The sequence below is a fragment of the Rhinoraja longicauda genome, chromosome 29 (genome assembly GCF_053455715.1).
Source record: "Rhinoraja longicauda isolate Sanriku21f chromosome 29, sRhiLon1.1, whole genome shotgun sequence".
Lineage (NCBI taxonomy): Eukaryota > Metazoa > Chordata > Chondrichthyes > Rajiformes > Arhynchobatidae > Rhinoraja > Rhinoraja longicauda.
In genome coordinates this window covers 6549907-6574171 of record NC_135981.1, presented here as the reverse complement: position 1 = coordinate 6574171, position 24265 = coordinate 6549907, and the positions used below count along the sequence as shown (strand labels likewise).

Below are 24265 nucleotides of genomic sequence, written 5' to 3'. Positions count from 1 at the left end.
AACTCCTTACAGTACAGCACCCGTAGTCAGGATCGAACCTGAGTCTCCGGCGCTGCATTCGCTGTAAAGCAGCAACTCTACCGCTGCGCTACCGTGCCGCCATGTCATCCTCAGTGTCCCTGCTCCTCTCCCACATTGCCTCATCTACAGATATCAGCACCACCCTCCTGATGTGTTCTTCGTGTGAACACCACTGGCATATTGAACAAGTGGTATAAGAAGATAACTGCAGATGCTGGTACAAATCGAAGGTTTTTATTCACAAAATGCTGGAGTAACTCAGCAGGTCAGGCAGCATCTCGGGAGAGAAGGAATGGGTGACGTTTCGGGTCGAGACCCTTCTTCAGACTGAAGAATCAGTCTGAAGAAGGGTCTCGACCCGAAACGTGGCATATTTAACACATGGATGCTCATACAGTGAGATGGCACAATGTCGCAGCTGGTTGGTCCGCTGCCTGACATCCCAGTGACCCAGGTTCATTCCTGTCTGTGTGGAGTTTGCACGTTATCCTTCTGACCACCGGAGTTTCCTCCAAGTACTCAAGTTTCCTCCCACATCCCAGATATATATGGGTTGGAAGGTTATGTGTAGGAACGAACTGCAGACGTTGGCTTACACCGAAGATAGACACAAAACGCTGGAGTAACTCAGCGGGACGGACAGCATCTCTGGAAAGAAGGAATGGGTGACGTTTCGGATCTTATTGAAACATATAAGATTATTAAGGGAGTGGACACGCCAGAGGCAGCAAACATGTTCCCGATGTTGGGGGAGTCCAGAACCAGGGGCCACAGTTTAAGAATAAGGGGTAGGCTATTTAGAATGATGAGGAAAAACTTTTTCGGAGAATTCCACAGATTCACAACTCTCTGGGTGAAAAAGTTTTTCCTCATCTCCGTTCTAAATGGCCTACCCCTTATTATTAAACTGTGGCCCCTGCATCAGGACTCCCCCAACATCGGGAACATGTTTCCTGCCTCTAGCGTGTCCAATCCCTTAATAATCTTATATGTTTCAATAAGATCCCCTCTCATCCTTCTAAATTCCAGAGTATACAAGCCCAGTCTTTCAACGTACGACAGTCCCACCATTCCAGGAATTAACCTCGTGAACCTACGCTGCACTGCCTCAAAAGCAGGAATGTCCTTCCTCAAGTTTGAAGACCAAAACTGCACCTTCGTTAAATTAAGAGTGTTTTATTATGGAACATGGACTGCTGCCTAAAATCCTTGAGTGCTCCTTGGCACGAGGTGTTCTTCACTTCTGTAGGGCTGACACAGCAACGTAGATGCAAGATCAAATGAAACTTTCAAAGCTATGTTTAAAGATTTAAACTGGATAGGGGAATGAACGTTAAGGGGAACAGACAGGTGACTGGGGTTAAGATTTAGACCACTGCACTGAAAGATGGAAAAAGCTCATGGAATAGAAACGGTTATTTGCTGAACAATGCAAGGCCTCATCTCTCTGCGACTAACGTTCCATAACTATCTTCCTGTTTGAGTGTAAAATGGGGCAGAGTCTTAATTGCAATGCAGCACAAGGACTGGAACACAGGCAGCTCCACTTCAGGTAGAATGTGTTTTTCCTTGGGTCTAGACCTCACTGATCCCTGGGCAATGTATTCTCAATAAGGCAATTCACTTTTAATTTACTGAGCTCTCACAGAGATGGATGAGCTAAACGATAAGGCTGGTGGATTGGGATGGCTTTTCCGTTTCAAATGAAAGATTCTCAATTACCATAAAATTTTATTTTGCGAAGGGGGGGGGGGGGGGGGGGGAAATGGGAATTTGTTATACATAATTAATTATTTACTAAGTAGATTTTCTTGTCACATTTAATTTGCGCTAGGGCTTCAGGTGAAAATTTAAACTAAAACTTCTGCCAGCTGTTTGGCATTGCTCATCGGCTAATCTCATTAAAAACCATTTAATAAAGACCGAGATATATCAGCATCCAAAGCAACACAGCTCCCGCCATCAATGCTATCAAAACTGATCATACAGAGATGGAGACACAAGGAATTGCAGATGCTAGAATCTTGAGCAAAACACAAAGTGCTGAAGGAACACTCTGTTTTATTCTAAACTCATTGCTTCCATTCAATAGAAAATTGGTTTACCTTTGTCACACCATCTCAATCCCTGGCAAATCCAATGTGCATAAAATAAACCACCCCCTCCACGTGCAAAAGACAAAGTGCTGGATGGACTCAGCGGGTCAGGTAGCATCTGTGGAGGGAATGGACAGGTAACGTTTCAGGTTGGGACCCTTCTTCAGACTGATTGAGTCAGACAAAATGTATAAGAAAATAACTGCAGATGCTGGTACAAATCGAAGGTATTTATTCACAAAATGCTGGAGTAACTCAGCAGGTCAGGCAGCATCTCGGGAGAGAAGGAATGGGTGACGTTTCGGGTCGAGACCCTTCTTCAGACTGATGTCAGGGGGGCGGGACAAAGGAAGGATATAGGTGGAGACAGGAAGATAGAGGGAGATCTGGGAAGGAGGAGGGGAAGAGAGGGGCAGAAGAACTATCTAAAGTTGGAGAAGTCGATGTTTATACCACTGGGCTGCAAGCTGCCCAAGCAAAATATGAGGTGCTGTTCCTCCAATTTCCGGTGGGCCTCACTATGGCACTGGAGGAGGCCCATGACAGAAAGGGCAGACTGGGAATGGGAGGGGGAATTGAAGTGCCAAACTGGTCTCCCGGTGGCCGAGCACTTCAACTCCCCCTCCCATTCACAGTCTGACCTTTCTGTCATGGGCTTCCTCCAGTGCCATAATGAGGCCCATCGGAAATTGGAGGAACAGCACCTCATATTTCGCCTGGGCAGCTTGCAGCCCAGCGGTATGAACATCGACTTCTCCAACTTTAGATAGTTCCTCTGTCCATCTCTTCCCCTCCTCCTTCCCAGATCTCCCTCTATCTTCCTGTCTCCACCTATATCCTTCCTTTGTCCCGCCCCCCTGACATCAGTCTGAACAAGGGTCTCGGACCCGAAACGTCACCCATTCCTTCTCTCCCGAGATGCTGCCTGACCTGCTGAGTTACTCCAGCATTTTGTGAATAAATACCTTCGAGTCAGACAAAAGATTTGAAGAAAGGTCCTGACCCAAAACGTCGCTCCTCTATTCCCTCGACGGATGCTGCCTGACCTGTTGTATTCCACCAGCACTTTGCGATTACCTGGTCATTTTTGTTCACGATCTGCTTCAGGGATTAAGTTGTACAGAAAACAGGTATTTTCGTGGCTCAAGTGACACGGTCCATTCCGTTTCCAACAACTAAATGTGTGAAATGCTCGGCGATGTTACTGACTGAGCAAACAGATGCTTTACAAACGCAAATTATTTTCCATTCAGACAAATGATCTTTCTCAGTTAATTAATTCTTTTTCATGTAATTGTCTCATCAGTAACCCCACAAGAGAACAAAACGGAAAATGCAGTGGCAGTGGCAGTTGCAGTTATTCATTATCAAGCCAAAAGAAGCTGGGAGTGCAAAACAGGTGGCTGTTAAGATAAGTTATGTCTACATCGTATATTAATGTAGAAACAAGCAACTGCAGGTGCGGGTTTTCAAAAAAAGACACAAAATGCTGAAGTAACACAGCAGGTCAGGCAGTGTCTCTGGAGAACATGGGTAGGTGGTGTTTTGGTCTCCAGATATGTTGCCTGACCTGCTAAGTTCCTCCAGTACTTTGTGTCGTTTTATGTATATTAATGTATTTAGTCAGGAATACTATGTTCTAAAACATTTAATAACTTTTCTGCAGAGAGAATTGTGTTGGGAAGCTCTCCATTAAATGCATGCCTTGATAACTACGTGCTGAAATACATGCTGGGTGACTGTTATGTGGTGCTGCAATGACTACATGAAAACATCAGGAGTGCCTAAGTTATTACTGAGTTGGCACTGCACTTTACACTCTGCCATCAGAGATGAGGTCTATTTTTTTCGGAAGAGGGCGAGATAGTTTGTGGTCAGGAGACTAGTGCCTAGTGAAGGACAGGTGGAGACTGGTGAGGAAAGAGGATCAGTGGTTCTAGTGGCAACTGATGCCATTAGCCCCATGGATGTACGTACACCAGCCATTCTTCATTTTGTAACAAGGTACATGCTCCACTGGGTACTAAACGTTTGATTCTCGCCACATTATTTTTAAATGTATCGAGTATTATCACAGAAACAACTTTATTCATGTGAACTAATATGCCATGTGAACTACCATTTAGGTTTGACCTTCACCTTTCAATCATAACAACCAGTAAGTACAAAGATAAATTTCATACATACAATGTTTCGGTTGTTGGGAAATGAAACCTGTTTCTCTTGCCTGTTTTATTCTAAACTCATTGCATCTATTCAATGGAAAATTAGTTTACCTTTGTTACACCTTCTCAATCTCCAGCAAATCTAGTGTGTACTAGACCAAGTGGACCCGTTGTGCCCAAACCCTCTCCTACCCTCTCCTACCCCCTCCCCCCCCCACTCTTCTTTTATATATTGTCAAATCCAATTTTCGTATTGTTAAACCTTTAAAATAAATCTAAACTTTTAAATCCGCACAGATGTTAAGCCACTTCTCTTGGAAATTTGTTGTAGATTCTGTCCCTGCTTAGTAAAAGCCACATTGCCAAGCATCATGTCTTTATTGCAAACATGCAATCAAGAACAAGTTCTCTCCTATCAAATGAAATTTGGAAGTGCGAACGTTCAAGAAAGAAATAGATAAACAAGGGACTGCAGATGCTGGTTTACAAGATAGCTATTATTTAATGGCATATGTGTAGGAAGGAACTGCCGATGCTGGTTTAAACTGAAGATAGACACAAAAAGCTGGAGTAACTCAGCGGGTCAGACAGCATATCGGGAGAAAAGGAATAGGTGACGTTTTGGGTGGAGCCTCTTCTTCAGACTTCAGACAACAGCATATACGGTACTTTATTTTATTAACTGGTTTTTAAGATTCAAATTAAATTATTCCTCTTTGGGGAGGTGATTTCCTTCACACTCCGACTGTTTTGATATTTACGACATATTACCTTTTGATTTCTAAAAATGCATTCGAACAAGTGAAAACATGTCCTAACATAAAAACAGAAAAATGCAGCCTTCCTTGTCATGTTGACAGATAAGCAAATTAGATAAAGGTTATACGACCTTCTTGTCAGTTTAGAACAGCGGTAAAGATTCTTCTAAATCCTGGAGTAATATGTGTTTAGACGTGGTATAGCTGGGGGATATTAATTTTTTATTATTAAAAATTCTGGCAGTTTCCAACCAGCTCTTAACAGTGCACACATCACCTTCAAATCGAGTAGATTTTGCGTGACAGAATTCAACCACAATTAAGACTTCAACCACCAAATCAAGCGTGCGATTGGAGTCAAGCTGTGTAAATAGTGCGAGAGTAAGAGGGAACCACCGAGTGAACATTTTTTATTACTCAGAATATTGAAGACTTCTGACAAGCAGTGCTGTCATTACTGAAGGGAAGATAAGAGGCGCTTGACGCCTGAGAACAGAGGAGGCTTTTAAGCACTGGAGTATATGTGCTGAACAGCTTTAGTGCCTCACCCTCAAAAAGGAGCAGGGATGTTATATCTGGATGTTATTTCATGCTGATGAAAGCTTTAATTGAAAAGTACAGCATGGAAACATGCCATTTGGCCCACTGTGTCCATATTGACCATCCATCACCCCTTCACACCCGTTCTGTTTATACCACTTTTGCATCTACTCCTTGCACGTTGAGGCAATTTACAGATGCCAACTCACCAACAAATCTGCACGTCTTTAGGATTATGGGAGGAAACTGGAACAAATTGAGGAATAGTCTGTGCTCACAGGGATAACGTGCAAACTCCACACAGGCAGTACGCGAGGTCAGGATGATACCCGAATCTCTGGCGCTGTGAGGCAGCTGCTCTACCAGCTGGGCTACCCTCAAGGTTGGTGAAGATTATGCTGGGACAATACTTAAGATAACGAACACCAAGGGACTAATATGTGGCACCGACTGCAACAATGTAAAATATAATTCCCCATTCCAACCAATTTCATTTAGGGGCAATTTTATATTGTGAGGCCATTTATATTAAGAGCCACGTTGAATTTAACCCAACTGATTTTACAAAGTAGACATTGTTCACTAGGTTAATTCCCGGAATGGCGGGACTGTCATATGTTGAAAGACTGGAGCAACTAGGCTTGCATACAGTGGAATTTAGAAGGATGAGAGGGGATCTTATTGAAACATATAAGATTATTAAGGGATTGGGCACACTAGAGGCAGGAAACATGTTCCCAATGTTGGGGGAGTCCAGAACCAGGGGCCACAGTTTAAGAATAAGGGGTAGGCCATTTAGAACGGAGATGAGGAAAAACTTTTTCACTCAGAGAGTTGTAAAAGTGTGGAATTCTTTGCCTCAGAAGGCAGTGGAAGCCAATTCTCTGGATACTTTCAAGAGAGAGTTAGATAGAGCTCTTAATGATAGCGGAGTATGGGGAGAGGGCAGGAACGGGGTACTGATTGTAAATGATCAGCCATGATCACATTGAATGGCGGTGCTGGCTCAAAGGGCCGAATGGCCTACTCCTGCACCTATTGTCTATTGGCTATTGAAGGTTTCCATTCAAAGTCTTCACCTCCCTGTCAGATGTGAAGTGGCCACCGATATATATTTCCTGCATTTTCATTTCATTTTTCTTGCTTGCATTCTGCGGTTCTATTTATCACTTTCCTCTAACTTTTCTGGCTTGTTTTCTCTGTTACTCCTATCTTCTCCTTACCAGTGCGCCACTGGAAAAGCAACAATAATCTCACAACTGTTGTTGAAATCCCACGAGACACATTGCTGCTGCCTGGGAAAATGAGCCGTGTAAAAGGTTGCCCTGAGCTCCCAGCAGCTGAGGGCACTGACATTTATTCACAACATGTGGATGTGGCTGTCATTGACTATTCCTAATTGCTCCAGGAAGAGGAGAAAGTTGAGAGTCAAGCATAATGGCGAGCTTGGAATTACACACAGGCCAGAGTGGATAAGGATGTGTAAAAAGGAACTGCAGGTGCTGGTTATCACCGAAGATGGACACAAAATGCTGGAGTAACTCAGCAGGACAGGCAACATCTTTGTAGAAAAGGAATATGTGTGACGAAGAAGAAGGGTCTCGACCCAAAACATCACCTATTCCTTCTCCCCAGAGATGCTGCCCGTCCCGCTGAGTTAGTCCAGCATTTTGTGTCTATCTTTGGTGGATGGGAGATTTTCTCCTGAACCAGGTGGAGTTTTATAATACTCTGCTAGTTTAATGATTACAGTTGGTGTAAATGATCTCTCATTTATTTTCTGATGACACAGCCCAACAAAACATATGCCAGCTCAAAGAGCAATTATATTCTCCTACTTATTTCCTTGCAAAATATTCTATTTCACATGCCTGTTAACACCAGTCCAATAAGGATAATTTAAAAATAACAAACTAACCTACCAACCAACACATCTTCTGAATAAAGAAAGACACTGGAGCACAAGGGGAAAGCCGATACAGCCAGGGGAATAATGTTCAAGCTGTTTATAAACAGTGCCAGAGGTCAGGATCGAACTCAGCTTGCTGAAGCTGTGATGCTGTAGCATTATGCATGATATCTTTAAAGGAAAGAAATTGCAGGGCTTCTGAGAGAGAGCAGGGAGTGGAACTAGCAGCATCACTCTGACATAGATCACGTACAGACTTGATGTGCCAAATAGCCTCTCTTGTGATTCCGTGCATTTCTGGTGTGTGTTTGATTAGCCAAAATCATCAGGAATGCTGTTGGTCATTTAGCTTCAATAACTATCAAAGAGAGGGGGAACAAATCTATTTATACACACTGTGTGTATGTCAAATGGAAATTGAGTTGGTGTTGGATCAATTAACCCCTCCAAAAAAGCCTGTCAACACATTATGTCTGTCCGCAGTAAAGAAAAGCTTCTTCAAGCTAAAGCGTTTGTGTGAATAGAAAGCTAAGAGTGAGAAGAGAGAAGAAATTGGTATGAAAATAGTAGCTGTCCAATCCTGAGGAATGTAGAAGAGCATTAAAAAAAACACGTTTACTATTGCATTACAGAATTTGAACGCATTGAAGAAGAAACCAAAATGCAGCGGAATTCTCTGTCACTCTGAGCTGAATATTGAATAAGGCGGGGGTGGAATGAAAATACTTTATCACTTGTAGGGAGCAGAACAATGAATGGGAAATCACGTTTCAAAGCAGCAAAATCGAAGCATTTGGAGTTACACGGAGTATCGGGTGCATGTTCACACCCAAAAAGGCAAGCTGACCCCATTTCTCGGGAAGCACACACACACACACACACATACACACACACAACGCAAGAGAATCAATAGCACGTCTGTTGGTGCATCCAACCTGCATGCAAGGGTGGAGGAAGGGGGGGACAGACAATCTTCGTTAGCACTGCAGTCCTGCAACTATTCCAAAATCGTAATCCAACGTGGGAGAAGGACTACGAAGCATTTGGAGGGATACAAGTGTGTAAAAGAGTGAATGAAACGCAACCTTTGGACCTCAGCCAGCATTAATGGGTAGAAAAGCAGCCCCCCAGATCATTTAAAAAACACACAGTTAAGCAGCAGAGCTGAGGACAAATGCAAACCATGACATGAAAACCCCCAAATGCACACAAATCTGCAGACAAATGCTGAAAAAAAATGTACTAAAATTAGATCTCATGTATTTTCACAAGCGAATGCAATCGGACTCACCAGCTCACAGAGCTTCCAGCGCAGGTGACAGGGAGCTGTTCGCAGTACGCTCTGGGAGTTGGCGTTCAGGCTGCCGCCGTTTCGCGCAGACTCGCCGCGGCACGGACTACGTCTCCCAGCCGCCACCGCGGCACCGGCCACCTCATTGACTTGATTGGCCCGCCCTGGCCCGCGCTCGGCCAATGGGCGCGGCGGTTGTTGCCCGGTGCTGGTGAGTGACTAAGATGGCGGAGCGTTTTGCTTGAGGCGCGGGTTGTTGGAAGCGAAGCCCGAGTTTGGATTTTAGGCTGAAAAACATCCAGGTAAAGTGCCCGAAGCTGCGGTCTGACCCGCGTTATCTTTTCTGTGGCGGTGAACGATCACTGGCGCAGCTTGGTAGCTCCTAGAGTGTGGAACAGCATCCCTCTCCCCATCAGAACTGCCCCCTCCATCGACTCCTTTAAGTCCAGGCTCTAAACCTATTTCAACTCCCCAGCGTTTGAGGCCCTCTGAGGGGGCGCTGTGAACTGTTTATGTATGTGCTGTTATGTTTGTGTGTCATTGTAAGTTCGTTTCTTAGTACCTGAACTGATGTCCAGCACTTTGGTCAACGTGGGTTGTTTTTAAATGTGCTATACAAATAAAATTGACTTGACTTGACACAAAGCAGTGAATCAGGCGAAGACGAGGGACCATCATCTTCCATCTCAATCATCACTGTCTCTCCATCCAAAGAAGTCTCATGAAAAGCGCCTCTCGCCAAACTAACTGCTCAATGCTTACACAAAACTGGCATCTGCTCCAGATTTCAGCATCTGAGGTTCCCTGTGTCTCGCTGTTAACTGCATGTCGTCAGCTAGAATAGTTCCAGGCATGAAGCAAAGATTTCAGCTGCATGCATAGACTGGAGAAACCAGGGTTACTCTCCTTGGGGCAAAGATGATTCCGAGGCAATTTGATAGGTTTGCAAAGATCATGATAGCCTAATATAGGATAAATAGAGGCTGTTCCTATTTGTGGAAGGATCACGGATCAAACGTTGATTTGCTAACAGGCGGCAATCTGCGGGCTGTCTATTTCGCAGCACAGATGCCGCCTAACCTGCTGACTTCCTCGAGCAGATTGTTTGATTTTTTTTGCCAGCATCTGCAGTCTGGTGCAAATAGTTTATTGGGGCTTTTAGAAAGGGTATTGGACAAACATTGGAGAGAATGTAGTTTGTAGTGATATAGAGAACGAACAGGAAACCAGTGATAAGATTGCTTCACAAATGGCTTGATCTTGTGAAAGCCCTGCTTCTTGATTCCAATGCTAAGTTGACCCGCTTGAAACTACTTCAGTTCTAAAAATCAAATAGAATCTAGAAGAAGGTAGTTAATATATCAAGCTAATAATATACCAAAAAAATACTGCTACTATGAACTATAACTCAAGTTTACAAGTAGATGGCTGCAAAATATTAAGTGGTTTTACATGAAAATGTAACTTGATATTCTTTGGAAGCATATTGAACAGTTAAGTAATGATTCAAAGAAACAATGTTTCGGTTTGTACTCGCTGGAATTTAGAAGATTGAGGGGGGGATCTTATAGAAACTTACAAAATTCTTAAGGGGCTGGACAGGCTAGATGCAGGAAGATTGTTCCCGATGTTGGGGAAGTCCAGAACAAGGGGTCACAGTTTAAGGATAAGGGGGAAGTCTTTTAGGACCGAGATGAGAAAGTTTTTTTTCACACAGAGTGGTGAATCTGTGGAATTCTCTGTCACAGAAGGTAGTTGAGGCCAGTTCATTGGCTATATTTAAGAGGGAGTTAGATGTGGCCCTTGTGGCTAAAGGGATCAGGGGGTATGGAGAGAAGGCAGGTACGGAATACTGAGTTGGATGATCAGCCACGATCATATTGAATGGCGGTGCAGGCTCGAAGGGCCGAATGGCCTACTCCTGCACCTATTTTCTATGTTTCTATGTAACTGATCAGAGATTTTGATAGAAGAGGCTGATATACTTTGCCACATTTGTGGTGAAGCAGAATGCAGCAGATTTTTTAAAAGGAGTATAGGACTATTTGATGTTGAGGAATCAAAATTGCCAACGGATGTGGAAGTCTGGGTGTGTATATTGGGTAGTTGAGCAAAGAGCTGACCCAGGTACAGTGGGTAAGTTTTCTACCCAGTGTTTATGTTGATAATTCTACACATTTGGTTATCAGTACCATCCACGTATTTTAAAGCTAAAACATTATTTTTCATGTATAAACGTGCTCTTGGAAGAGCACCATTTCTTTCATCTAGTGTGGATGATTTTCAGTTCCTTTGTGCTTGAGTGACTATCCAACTTAGTGAACATCCAAACTTTTTTTTTCTAAGTTGGTAACGTCTATATTCTCTCCAACTAGAAGACAGTAACTATATACAAACAGATAGTGAGACAATCACACTGAAGGCTAGTCAATGGTTCGAAAGTGAAATGCCAACAAGTTGAAGAGTGTATGTTGATGTGTTCCAGATTTGTGTCTGTTAAGAAACAAGTAAAGAGCGTTAACTCGTATTTACTGGCAACGGAGCAATGAAATTCTTTCTTGCTGCTGCTTAATGAGCATGTCAATGCAATAACACATAATAAACTGTGGTACAAATACATACAAAGTACACAGAACATCATAATTACCGAGTTTAATGCGCAAAAGGCTGATGGTTGTTGGAAAGAAGCTTCTTGAACCCAGTGGTCATGGTTTTGAGGCTCCTTTGTCTCCTTCCCAAATGGTAGAAGTGAAATGAGAGTGCAACCAGGGCTGTGTGGATCCCTGACTTTCGCTCTCTTTTTAAGGGAGTGCTTCCTGTGCATTTCATATATCATATATATACAGCCGGAAACAGGCCTTTTTCGGCCCTCCAAGTCCGTGCCGCCCAGTGATCCCCGTACATTAACACTATCCTACACCCACTAGGGACAATTTTTACATTTACCCGCCAATTAACCTACATACCTGTACGTCTTTGGAGTGTGGAAGGAAACCGAAGATCTCGGAGAAAACCCACGCAGGTCACGGGGAGAACGTACAAACTCCTTACAGTGCAGCACCCGTAGTCAGGATCGAACCTGAGTCTCCGGCGCTGCATTCGCTGTAAAGCAGCAACTCTACTGCTGCGCTACCGTGCCGCCTGTTTCATGGTAGGGAGGTCAGTCCCTGTGACGGATGGTGCAATGTCTACCACTCTGTAGTCTCCATCATTCCTGCACTTTTGAGTTGCTGAACCAGGCCGTGATGCAACCAAGTCAGTATATTCTCTACTGTTCACCTGTAGAAGTTCAAGAGAATGTTGACATACCAAATCTCAATTTTCTTAGGAAGCAGAGGCTTTGTTTAGCTTTCTATGTGATTGGAATAATGTGCTAGGATCTTGAAGCTATTGACTCCACACTCTACAGCATAGAAGTTCAGGTGCATCTGACCTCCAGCTCCATCCTGAATCACCAAGTACAGAGGCATTTTGTAATGTACTTAGCCAATTCGGAGGCTGCATTCAATTTATATCTGGACCCTCAGCATCCTGGCGCATATAGCATGGCTTGTCATTTGAATCAAGTTGCTGACTCAATGGAAAATTACATGGTTTTGTATTTGCATAATTGTAATTATAGTTACTTTTTCAAATTAAATTGTTGAAGTTGAACATGGTTTTGAAATGAACATTTTCAGTAATGGTTTGAATTTATTTTTCTAATTGTCTCTAAGTGCCTCTGATCATGACATTCAAAAACAGTGGGAAATTCTTTCTGACAGCATAAGGCTGGGAGGATGTTGAGAGCTGTACAGAAGGAAAAAGCAAGTGTGACTGCAAGGAGTTCTGAGAGATGTGAATACTGGGCACAGGCCAGATGTTGCTGGCTGACAACTCCTCTGCCCCTTAGGCGTTTAGACTGTTCCTTTTGGATTGCTAAAGGATAATGAATTTGGTACATTGGCACGATGGAATTACTTTAAAAAAAATCTTTCCCCTCCTTTCATTGATTGTAGCACTCAAAGATGAAGGTGGTAAACCTGAGGCAAGCCATTCTACAGGCATGGAAGGAACGATGGACCGACTATCATTGGGCCATAAACATGAAAAATCTTTTTCCAAAGGGTCCAACCTGGGACCTCCTTGGACTCTCAGGTGAGACTCTGCAGCTTTTGAAGTGGAATTGCTTCACTGTTTGGAACTTAAATGAAAATGCAGCCTTAGCAGCTAAAAAAAACCAAAATTAATAAATGGCTCAGATTTTTTTTGTTGTCTTTTAGCAGTTTAACCTGACTGTTGATATGCAGTAATCTGATTGCATATTCATATGCCATTGTATTAAAACAGAATACGTGAGAAATGTTCATGTAGACTGCTATCTTTGGAGATAACCCATAAAATAATATTTGAATGTGTTTCCTCCTCCTAAAACACCTTTCCAACTGATTCATTTTCAGATAGAAACTCCTGAGAACTTAATTGTATTCATTATTTGAGTTTAAGTTGGGATCCTACTGTTTATTTTCAAATCGCCGCATGTTTTCTTCTGCCTTGTGGCAAAAGCTGCCCTTCGAGCCAGCTTTTAAATAATAAAAAATCTAATCCAACTGTCCGTCGTTCATGTGTGTACCTAGAACATGCAGCCTTTTCACTCGATCCCAATGTGGCCAGCCCGAGTGTGCAGTTCCCAAATTGGCCACACCCGTCACACCAGAACACGCAAAACCAGATGAAAGCAAATCATCCTCGATTCATAGGGCTGTCTTGGAAGAAGTACTGTAATCAATCAAGGAGTATCCTGGTGTTGGTGAAAGCAGAAAGATTTGCGTTTGTACATGCCTTTTGAGACATCCAAAAAAGCTTATCAAATAAAGTAGTCCTATAGCTGTGCTAATGTAAAACATAAAATCTGCAAGACAGTGAAAAGAGCGAGACAAGTTTAGAAAACAAGACCATGGTACTTAAATTAAATGGCTCCAATCTTCCTTGCATTTCTTCCAGATCATTTGCTGGAACAAGCCTTGGTTGGCCCTTCACCAAATCCACTGATTATGTCCTATTTGAAGTATGCAATTAGTTCACAGGTAAGGGCTTAAAACGTCACAAATTGAGGAGGCCATTCTATGGGTTGTGAACCATTTATGATTCTAAAATTTTGGTGTCCAATGCTTGAAGCTCGGGTTAACATTTACATTTTAAAACATTTAATAATTTAAGGTTTCTATTAAATGTCTGGAAGCTTAAAGTTTTTTTTTGTGCTTTTCCCTCATTAGAAATTATAGTTAAGCAGAGCACTAATATCTGTTTAAATTCAACAAGTGCAAAGCTGTGGGAACTTGGACTTCAGGTTCACATGTGGGGCTTTGCAGCTGCATCGTGTCCAACTTTTCAAAAGAGAGTTAGATTTAGCTCTTAGGGCTAAAGGAATCAAGGGATATGGGGGAAAAGCAGTGGTTGATTTTAGATGATCAGCCATGGTCATATTGAATGACGGTGCTGGCTCGAAGGGTCGAATGGCCTACTTCTGCACCAAAAATCTGGTCATCTATAAGAGACATTTAACACCTTGTAAGTGCTTTAATTTGCAAAAAGATCAGTAGCCACTATTTTTAATTTAGATGAGAATGATATTCCAGGAGGATTTGTTATTTTTTTTGTTCCTCATTTAGTTTTACTATTTTTGTTTTAATTTTAATTGCCAAGCCTATCTTATTTACAGTTGAAATAATCAAAGCTCATGTGAAATTATTATATATTTGGAAATAAATGTACTTGTTTCCTGCAGCCATGTGATCTATTAGTTATTAAACAGTATTTCTGTACTGGATACCTTAATTTTTAGCTGATTTCTTTTTTTACATTCTAACTTTCACAAAAACAGTGTTTAACAAACTGCTTCTTGCTGACAGTGTAGGTATAATTAGCTGTTATGTATTGGAACTAAAAGTTGCTATAATGATGCATTTGCTTCTTGTCATTGTGAACTATCAATATAAAAATAATTAAGAAAGCTTGCAGCATTCTCGCACCATCTTGTTGATTTCTTTGTTTTTGGAAAATATCTATAATTTTCAAAGTCCTTAATTGTTGCTTGATTATCATCATATTACAATTTATAAGGAAAATAAATGGGCAGAAAATAAAAACTAAAAGCCTGTTTTGCTCCTGAGTTGATTTTTAATGTCATTCTTGCCTATTTTCTTCAATGTTTCTAAATTTTATTGAAGAGAGACGTTGAAGGCGTATCCAGCGACTTAAGTGGGAAGAGTCTAGCCCTTTTGTAGCTAAATTAACATATTTGTTCTGTTCAGAAAGGTTATGAATTCAAGCTCTGAATTTTCTCTGATAATTTTTGCAGATGGTGTCTTACGCAAGCGTGATGTCTTCTATTGCAAAGGTCTGTATTTGAGTTGGAGTGATTATTAGATGCCGAAATCGGAAACATTTCTCAAGCATACTCCACGCTAGGAAATGTTTCCGATTTTGCCTCATTCTCATTTACTACTTTAAAATTGTGCAGGCTTTCACACCTATTAGTAGCTTTTTTGTGTATTATTCACTACACCAGAATTGGTTTAGCTCAAGTCATTGTCTTAATGGCATCTGTTAATTAAAAAAAGAAATTGTTTGAGGGTAACTGGTTTTTTTCTGTCTATTTGCTGATGAAGGGCTTACACCCCAAACATTCATCTGTATTCTTGAATATCAACGAGCCAGTACTTTATGCCTTTCATTTTTTAAGTAATTACAATTATTTTCCTTCCCTTTTCCTCCGTAAAACTGAAACTAAATCATTCAGCTTTGGTTGGGTTTGTATTCTGGCATACAATAACATTGTAATTTTACCTTGTGCGAGCAAAGCACCAAGTCAAATTCCTTGTATGATAACATATTTGGCCAATAAATTGATTCTGATAAATTGCTTTCAGATCTTCATTGATAGCATTCGTTGTGCGTATGAATCAAAGTGACATGATTGTTATATATTAAAGATTGCTATATTTGCAGTGCCTACATTTTTTTTAATACTATTGTTTCAGTTTGAAGATTACTCCAGGGAATTGTGTGTTAAAGCTCTATTAGAACTAATGGACATGTTTTGTGATCGACTCAGGTCAGTAGTTATTCAAATAATTATTTTTCCATACCTCTCTACTTCCTGTCCTATGAGTGCCATATGAAAATATTATTTTATAGATACGATTACAATAAGCATTTAAACTATGAGGAAAGAGTTATAACTCTGTATGCAGGAGCAGAGGAAGGCACATGACTGAGTGGACACTGAAGACATGGCCAAAAACAGTCTGATTCATTTGTCATCTTCATATACCAACAGACCTGTTGTGTTTCATACAACGTTTTGTTTATAACTTCATTTTTCAAATAATCAAGTGTAAATGTTTCTAAATGGACAACTACATTTGCATGGCTCTGTGATTCTAGATAATTGAATGATTAAATTATTTTCAACGGATAGGTGACATTTTGTGTAAGGACCATTCTTCAGTTTGAAGCAGGCTCCTGACCCAAAACGTTGCCTGTTCACATTCTTCAGTATTGCTGTCTAACCTGCTGAGTTAGTCCAGCATCTGCAGTTCCTTAGTTCTAAATTATTTTTCAAGTTTTCTGCGTAAAGGCCTAATGATGCTTTCTAATCCTTCAGCTGTCAAGGCAAAGCAGAAGAATGTATAAGTCTCTGTCGAGCTTTGCTAAGCACACTAGGATGGTTATTGAGGTGTGCTGCTCATTTTACTGAAAGGCTGAAAGAGGGGCCAGATGCATCTTCTGGGGAAGAACAGCTCCAACTCTGTGTTAACCGGATTGAGAAAGTAGTGAACAGGAGAAAGAATAGAGCTCTTCTTCATATAGCGAGACTGGAAGAGCCAGGTATGTGTGCCAAGCTAAATTCTACGCATGGATATATTAACTGCTTTATTTCAGTTTTCTATGTAGAGGATTGCCCTCGTGATGGTGTAATGAATGAAAATTTTCAGTTTAGTTTATTGTCACGTGTACCGAGGTACAGTGAAAAGCTTGTTGCATGCTAACCAGTTAGCAGAAACACAATACATGATTACAATCGACGAATTGAATGAGGATGTTGTATGGTATTAAGACTGAGTTCAAAGGCACCTAAACTAAAATTTCCCCCAATCTGATCACATTAGTAATCTCTATTGAGATGCTGTAGTTAACCTCAGCGGTCCTAGTTTTGACAGGTGAAAGGCGACCTATGTTTCCACCTTATTTGCTGTCTAATGATATTGTTTGACTGACGCCCTTCACCGTTGGAGCCTGTGGCTATTCACTGTCTAGGCCAATGTCCACTCACGAAGAAGGGCTGCAGAGCAGCTTCTAACCGTGGATCAATAACAGAGTACAAGATGCAGGTAGTTCTGCTGTAACATGACAGTTACATTCCAAAGAAGCCTCGTGATAGGAAAAATGCGGAATAAAAATAATTGTTAATGGAGGACTGGAGTTTGAGACTCGCAATGACAAAGTTATTTTTTCCCCTAAGGATTTTCAAAAATGAAAGCTCTTTTTTATTTCTGCAAGTTTACTTTTGTTACTACGAGCTTAAAAGTACAATGCTATATGTTATATTGTTTGATATATTGTTGTACGGGCAGCAGTTGCTGCAAATTTTGAGAATTTCAATAGCCTATAACGAGATTAACGAACTGTGTTCTTAGAGATAATCTAGAGATTGTGGTTAATGAAATCTGATTACTGGGGGGTGGGGGTTGTTAGATGGAAACAGTTTCTTTTCCCTAAATTATTTTTACCCTGACCTTTTAGTTTGTCAATTTCCAATGTAAATTTAAAGTGGTTCTCCAGTACAAATTAATGGTAGTTTTGCCTTTGCAAGTTGCATTAATGTCTCATCTTGACACAGACAAAATGTGTCGTGACCTGTTCAGATATGTGTGTTGAACAAAAAAATCTTAATTATCTTCAACGACTGGTGCTTAGCTATGTAGTGAACTTTCCAATGTCTCTCAAAGATGCATTAAGATTATTATCTGTTCATGTATTCCATCCTTTAGTTACGTGGGTTAATGTGGAGCAATCATTCATAAAGCTAACAGAACACTGTAACAAAATAAGTAATCAGCAGCTCCGACTGAAGCTGGATGAATGCATTGGATTGATTAAGAGGTAAGGCGATCCCATTCGGTTACCAGGGTAAGCTGTTGCCAAGTTCCAAGTTCAACTGGACAAATCCAGAATGATAGATTTACTTATACCTGTAGAGATAGAAGAGGAATAATGCATTCAAGAATCTCCCAAGCCACTTGTTGCTGGAATTAAATTTCATAATCTCAAACGTCAAAGAAATACAACACCAGAATGTTGTGGAGAAGCTTGATAGAATACCTTTACCTGTTGTGGATATTATGTTTCTCAAGTCCCATTCTCAGCACTTGGCACAACATTTAGTCTCTTGTCACTCCATTGCAGAACTGAGTGTGCTGATGGAGGTAGTATTTTGTGCCTGAACCTAATTCCTCATCCATCGACCGACTGGATGTAAAGAATATCTTATAATCCTGAAAGAAAACAGGAGCACTTTTCTATATCTTTTAGCCTATGTCTTCCTTCAATCAACGTGTCTTTACTATGGAAGGATCTGCAAACAGGCCAATAGTTCCCTCAGTACAGCAGGGTCTGAATTTCAAAAATACTTAGAGGACTGTACTGATCATTGGAACTTTGTGGTTGTAAAGATAATGTATGAACATAAATGCCTTTACTTGTATTAACAAGAATGAAATACATCCTATTAATTGGCTAATCATTAAAAAATGTTGGTTACGTTCATCACTGCAAAACTGTAGTTTCTATAATATTTATTTCTATTGTAGGTAAAGAAACATATTTAGTGTCTGATTCCCCCCCCCCCCCCCCCCCCCCTAAATTACAGAAATTTAAGGTTACAAATAGTTTTTGTGAATGGAACCCTTCAGAAACCTGGGGATACCCTATATAGAAGATAGACACAAGATGCTGGAGTAACTCAGTGGGTCAAGCAGCATCTCTGGAGAAAAAGGATAGGTGATGTTTTGGGTCAGCACACCTCTGCAAAATGATTGCATGGTGGAGCGGGGGGAAAAACTGGAAGAGGAGAAGAGAAGGCAGGATAAATCACGTTTGGCACAGATGAGTTCAAGCGAGGGGTTTCACTAGGGGATAGGCAGGTTGTTGGTTCAGCTAATGTATTCAGAAGGACCTTCGCAGTCCAAGAAAGCAGCTTATTTCCAAGAGCAAGATTTACTTTCCAAAAGCAATTAGATATGGACCATAAATCCTGGAAAATGAGTAAATAAAGATAATTTATGATACCTTTTTAGAAGTGGAATAGGGGTCAAGGAAAGAGCGTTCACATCACAACCCTGTTTCCACCAATCTTTCCACCACTACGCACAAGAAGTGCAAGATGCCATTGTTTGCAGATGCTGAGAAGTGAGTTCAGCTCTGGCTGAACAACTTCTAATCTTGTGACGTGGGCTCGATAAGAAGAAGTGGAATAAAGAGGGCTGAGGGAATCAAGGGATATGGGGAAAAAGCCGGAACGGGGTACTGATTTTTGATGATCAGCCATGATCATATTGAATGGCGGTGCTGGCTCGAAGGGCCGATTGGCCTATTCCTGCACCTATTTTCTATGTTTCTAAATTCAAGAATATCAGAATGTGGAAAGGTTAATTGATAATAGTTTCTTTACTTGTTCAAGACTTGCTCAAAACTTTGTTTTCTGCCTACATTACTGATTTTCAACAAAATATTTTTGAATAATTAATTTTCAAAATTTAGATTCTGTCAAAAAGAAGCTTTTACGGCTTCACAACAATGTTTAGTAAACTGCTGTATGTGCATAGATTATTAAGCAGTGCAATTTATTTCTAGTATTTCAGTCATAACAGCGCAGACTGAGCAGAACCCCAAGATGGAATTCCCAACTGTTCACGCCTTGATTATATTGGAAGGAACTCTTAATCTCACATCTGATACCCAATCACTTGTTGAACAACTGATCATGGTGAAAAGAATGCAGGTAACTGAGATCAAATGGAATTTTAAACTTAATTACAGACAGTAAAATATTGAATATTATTACTATATTCTATCTATTTTGCGATCATAGATTAAAATGGGGTCAAACGTATATTTGAAAATATCCAGCATTCAGAGTGTAGTTACAATAGTCTTATATTTTGCATATCGTCCATCCAAGATTCTAAATTAAAATGTTTACAATTTCTAGAATTGTTTTACTAGAAAAAATGATTAAGCTAGTTTAAATTACCGAATGAAAAAGTAGCAGTGAATGAAGAGCTATTTGCCTGTTGTTTCAAAAAGAGTGCTGCAAAGATATGGCAGTCATGGGACGAGTCCAGTGTGATCTTTCGGGATACAAGGAGATGAAATGGCCAAGATAAAGTGCACCTCAGACCATGACATTGATTGAATAGATGTAATATGAAAGCATATAGGAATTGAAGTTCTGTTGTTGTTGACAAATGTAGCTTATGAATAGAATAAATTGATTTTCTGGAGAAGCTAGGGACAGTGCATGAATCTACAAGTAACTGCAAGGTTGCTAAGGTTGTCTCTTTTATCTCCTGAGCATATCATTTATCCTAACAGTAAAGAAGTTGGACTTAGCAGTTTAACTAAGGTTGTCAGCACCCAATAAACTCTCACAATCGAGGCTAAGATTCTTTATAGGATCGTAGACTCTGTAACTGGAGAGTCTCGAACAGCATCATTACCTTTGGGGAAGAGGCTGATCATTTAAGACAGAGGTGCGAAGAAACTTCTTGTTACAGGGCGCACATTTTTGGAATTCTCTACCTCAAAGGGAAGTGAATATTTATTCAGAGTATTGTAAAATTGAGATTGATTGTTGGCCACAAAGGGAATTGAAAGACATGGGGATCCAGGGGAAAATGGATTGGATATAGGATCAGCCATGATATCATTAAATGGGAAACAGACTCAAGGGAATGATATAGCCTACTCCTGGTCTTTGTTTCATGTTCCAACCATGTGTCACTCCAAAGGCACGGACCTAGTCAGACTGGAGTCGGAATGTTCCATAGTTTTATCATCTTTGCCTGTTTGTTTTCCTGTTTGTTATTCTGTTATACATTGATAGTAACGTAAATTAGGCTGGAGATAAGCACATATGTAATTGGGAAATTCGCTGTGATGAGAAATTAAGTGATTTAAATGTAGTAAAGCTTGATCTGATAATTTAATTCCAAGCTTTAAAGATTGTTCTTTTTGTTAGCGAATCCCCTCGCCTCTCTTTTTACTGGAAATCTGGAAGGCCTGTTTTGTTGGCCTTATTGAATCCCCAGAGGGAACTGAAGAGTTAAAATGGACGGCATTCACATTCCTCAAGGTAAAGGTTTTGCCTTTTATTTTTTTTGGTCTGTATTTTAAGGTATTTTGTTTGGAATGGCCATGGACACTGACTCATTTGCTGGGCGTTTTCAGCATTTTCCTTTTGATTTCTATTCTGTGCAACAGTTCCAACCTGTATTTTATAGCTTTTCCATATCTCTTTGTTATCTCGACCTCAAGCTGCTCTCATTACTTTTATCAACTCAACGGCTTTGTAAACCGTATGTCACCATGGTAACACTGACCTCGCCCCATCAGAAATAATCCCTTTAACCCATCACACGCTTTCTGCAACATAAAAGCAACTTATTTTCTCACATTTCTGGTACTGAAAGGCCTTTAATCCGAACCATTAACTCCTCCTCTTTCCATATGTGCAACCTGACGCACACTGTGCTTAAAGATTTTTTTGTTTTTATCAGATTTGGCTGCAGACTTTCTCGTGTGACCCCCAAACTGCACACATGTCTTAAATTTCTTTGTAGAGTGGGAAGTAGGCCTGGATTCTTTGGTTTAGCATGAAAAACAGTCAACCAGTAGATTGATCCAGAATGGTGCATTTTTTAAAAAACTTTTGGAGCATCGCGCCCTTTCACCATACTATCACGTTATCCTGTGCATTCTTGAATACATCAAGTACCCAGCTTTAACCATGCTTTTCTTCAACTGCTTATTTGTATTCCACCTTACCAACTTTAACCATCTTGTCCTCTTCCAGTATGACGTGATTTAAATTATGTTTTTGGTTTAAAGATAACTCTTGGAATTTTGCACGATTGCGGTCATAGTAGTATATTTACCTGGTGTCTAATTTTTCTAGATTCCACAGGCATTACTGAAGCTCAAGAAATACCCTCTTGGTGATAAAGTAAGTTGGTTTTTATTTACCATGCCCTTTTATTAATATTTTTTTCTCTATGTCCCCAGTAATTTAGTGAATGTCGTAATGCTTTGATATCTAAAAATCTACTGATCTGTCTCATGGAAATACTTGGGTTCATTCTCCACAGTCCCTGTTGAGTGGTGATTTTCAAAAGATTCGCCACCAGTTAAGTGAAGACGTTTCTATTTCTGTCCAGAATGGCCAACCCATTATTTGAAGACTGACCTCCCCACCCCAGCCTTGCTCCCTTAATTCTAGTTGTCTCAGTCAGTGGAAACAACACTTGGAGTATAATGTTCAGTTTTGGTCACCCTGCCATAGGAAGAATGTCAATAAGCTGAAAAAAAATGTTTTTGAAGATTTACGAAGATGTTGCCAGGAGTAAAGGACCTGACCTGTCGGGAAAGATTGTGCAGGCTAGGACTTCATTCCTTGGAATGCAGAATGCAGGAGGTTAAGGGAGATCTTATTATAGAGGTGTACAAAAACCATAAGAGGAGTAGATAGGGTGAACAGATTCTGCACAGTCTTACCCAGGGTAGGGGAACCAGAGAGTTCGAGGCCATGGGTTTAAGGTTAGAGGAGAAAGATTTAATAGAAACCCACGGTACATTTGGTTTTAGCTGGTAGTGCCAAATGAAACAAGTCAGAAGAAGTAGTTTGGGCAGATACAAGAACAACATTTAAAAGATACGTGAGGTACGTGAAGAGGAAAGGTTTAGAGAGATATGGGCCAGACCAGTGGTAAGTAGGACTAGCTTGGATACGACATCTTTAGTGGCATGGATGAGTTGAGCCTGAGGGCCTGTTTCTGTGCTGTATGACCATGACTCTGACTTAAGAATTAACCCCCTCCAGTCTCCTCTGGTATTTAATTAGGCTCTGACAGATTGTTCAGATAACCTCAGCTCCCAACTCAACTCCTGCTTTGCTGAAGCTGAATATCAACTTTAAATAATTAATGTGCAGAAACACTTGGATCTCTTTGATCATTCAATCTCTCACAATTAAAATCATCTTTTTGCATTTTTATTTTTCCTCTACTAAAGTGCTGAGTTTTGTACATTTCCAAACGCGCTCCAATTCTGTTTCAGTGCTCTAATTCTGTTTCATCGCCTCTTCTGTAGTTTGACATCCAGAGTCTTTTTGAAAGTCCAAATATTCCCCATCACCTGCTGTACCAATATCTATATTGCTTGTTAAAACCTCAAACACTGCTCCAGATGTGGTCTCATCAGAGAACTGTGAAATTATCTTGCCTGGTAGACACACAATGATGGAGTAACTCAGCGGGACAGGCAGCTGGAGTAACTCAGCGGGCCTTCTCTGGAGAGAAGGAATGGGTGACGTTTCGGGTCGAAACCCTTCTTCAGACTTTGTTATCTTGCCTTTTGTTCAATAATGGCTAATGTTCCATTTGCTATCCAAACTCCATGTTATATTTGCATGTTAACCCTTTATTTCATGCACTAGGGCATGCGGATGTGCTTTGTGTTGCACAGATTTTTAAGTCTCATTCCATTTAAATAATGATTTCATTTGATACTTCCTTCTCAAATGGACATATTTGCATTTCTTCATGTTATCTGCCTGTTTCATATCCATTCATGTACTACAATATCATTGCAATAGCTTTCAGGTGCAATTGCTAGAAAATGAGTAAAGCCATACGGAAAAGCAATTGCCAACAACACATTTAATAAAGTATTTTTTTGAGAATTGAAGTGCACATTACAAATAAAACACTAAGGAAATCTGAAAAGAGTATCTGCATTGACTAATTCGCATTATTGAGGATCAACTGGAGGACATATCAGATATTAGTGCATCTTTCACACAAATTTCTTAATTTTGTATACGAACCAGTTATACGGTAAATGAAGATTGTATTTAATTCCATATTAGTTATACCACACCCTTAGTCCGAGGGGAAGACTTTGATTACATGGACCGGATGGTTTTATGTTACTGGTCTCAAAACATTGCACTATTATTTATTTTCTGCTACTTGGTGTTTTTCTTAAGTGTTGATTCAAGAAGCGAGGTGTGCATCCAGCACATTTAGAGGACAACCCGTTAAATGATGTTGAATATAAGAAGCTGATTCATAGAATTGACATACTACATCTGCATTTTTCATGGGTAGATAGTTTAGTACAATGGACTATGTTGTGACAAATCGGTGCTACTATCTCAATTCGCT

At 40.5% G+C, this 24265-nt stretch overlaps 2 protein-coding genes across 3 annotated transcripts in view; one reads left to right on the top strand and one right to left on the bottom strand.

Annotated features, from left to right (window-relative positions):
- rapgefl1 (Rap guanine nucleotide exchange factor (GEF)-like 1) overlaps nt 1-8825 on the bottom strand; it is a 108983-nt gene extending 100158 nt beyond the window's left edge. The window contains exon 1 of the mRNA XM_078424438.1: nt 8781-8825. The gene's annotated coding sequence lies outside the window, so the exon portion shown is untranslated. The remainder of the gene's footprint in view (nt 1-8780) is intronic.
- A 146-nt stretch (nt 8826-8971) lies between these two features.
- The window catches only part of med24 (mediator complex subunit 24), a 47835-nt gene continuing 32541 nt past the window's right edge, over nt 8972-24265 (top strand). For both annotated transcript variants that reach the window (XM_078424472.1, XM_078424471.1), the window contains exons 1-10: nt 8972-9082; nt 12779-12917; nt 13764-13846; nt 15121-15159; nt 15803-15876; nt 16429-16652; nt 17816-17927; nt 19677-19824; nt 21064-21177; nt 22000-22047. In XM_078424472.1, the coding sequence (XP_078280598.1) occupies nt 12788-12917; nt 13764-13846; nt 15121-15159; nt 15803-15876; nt 16429-16652; nt 17816-17927; nt 19677-19824; nt 21064-21177; nt 22000-22047 (972 nt within the window). In that variant the 5' untranslated portion in view covers nt 8972-9082; nt 12779-12787. The remainder of the gene's footprint in view (nt 9083-12778; nt 12918-13763; nt 13847-15120; nt 15160-15802; nt 15877-16428; nt 16653-17815; nt 17928-19676; nt 19825-21063; nt 21178-21999; nt 22048-24265) is intronic.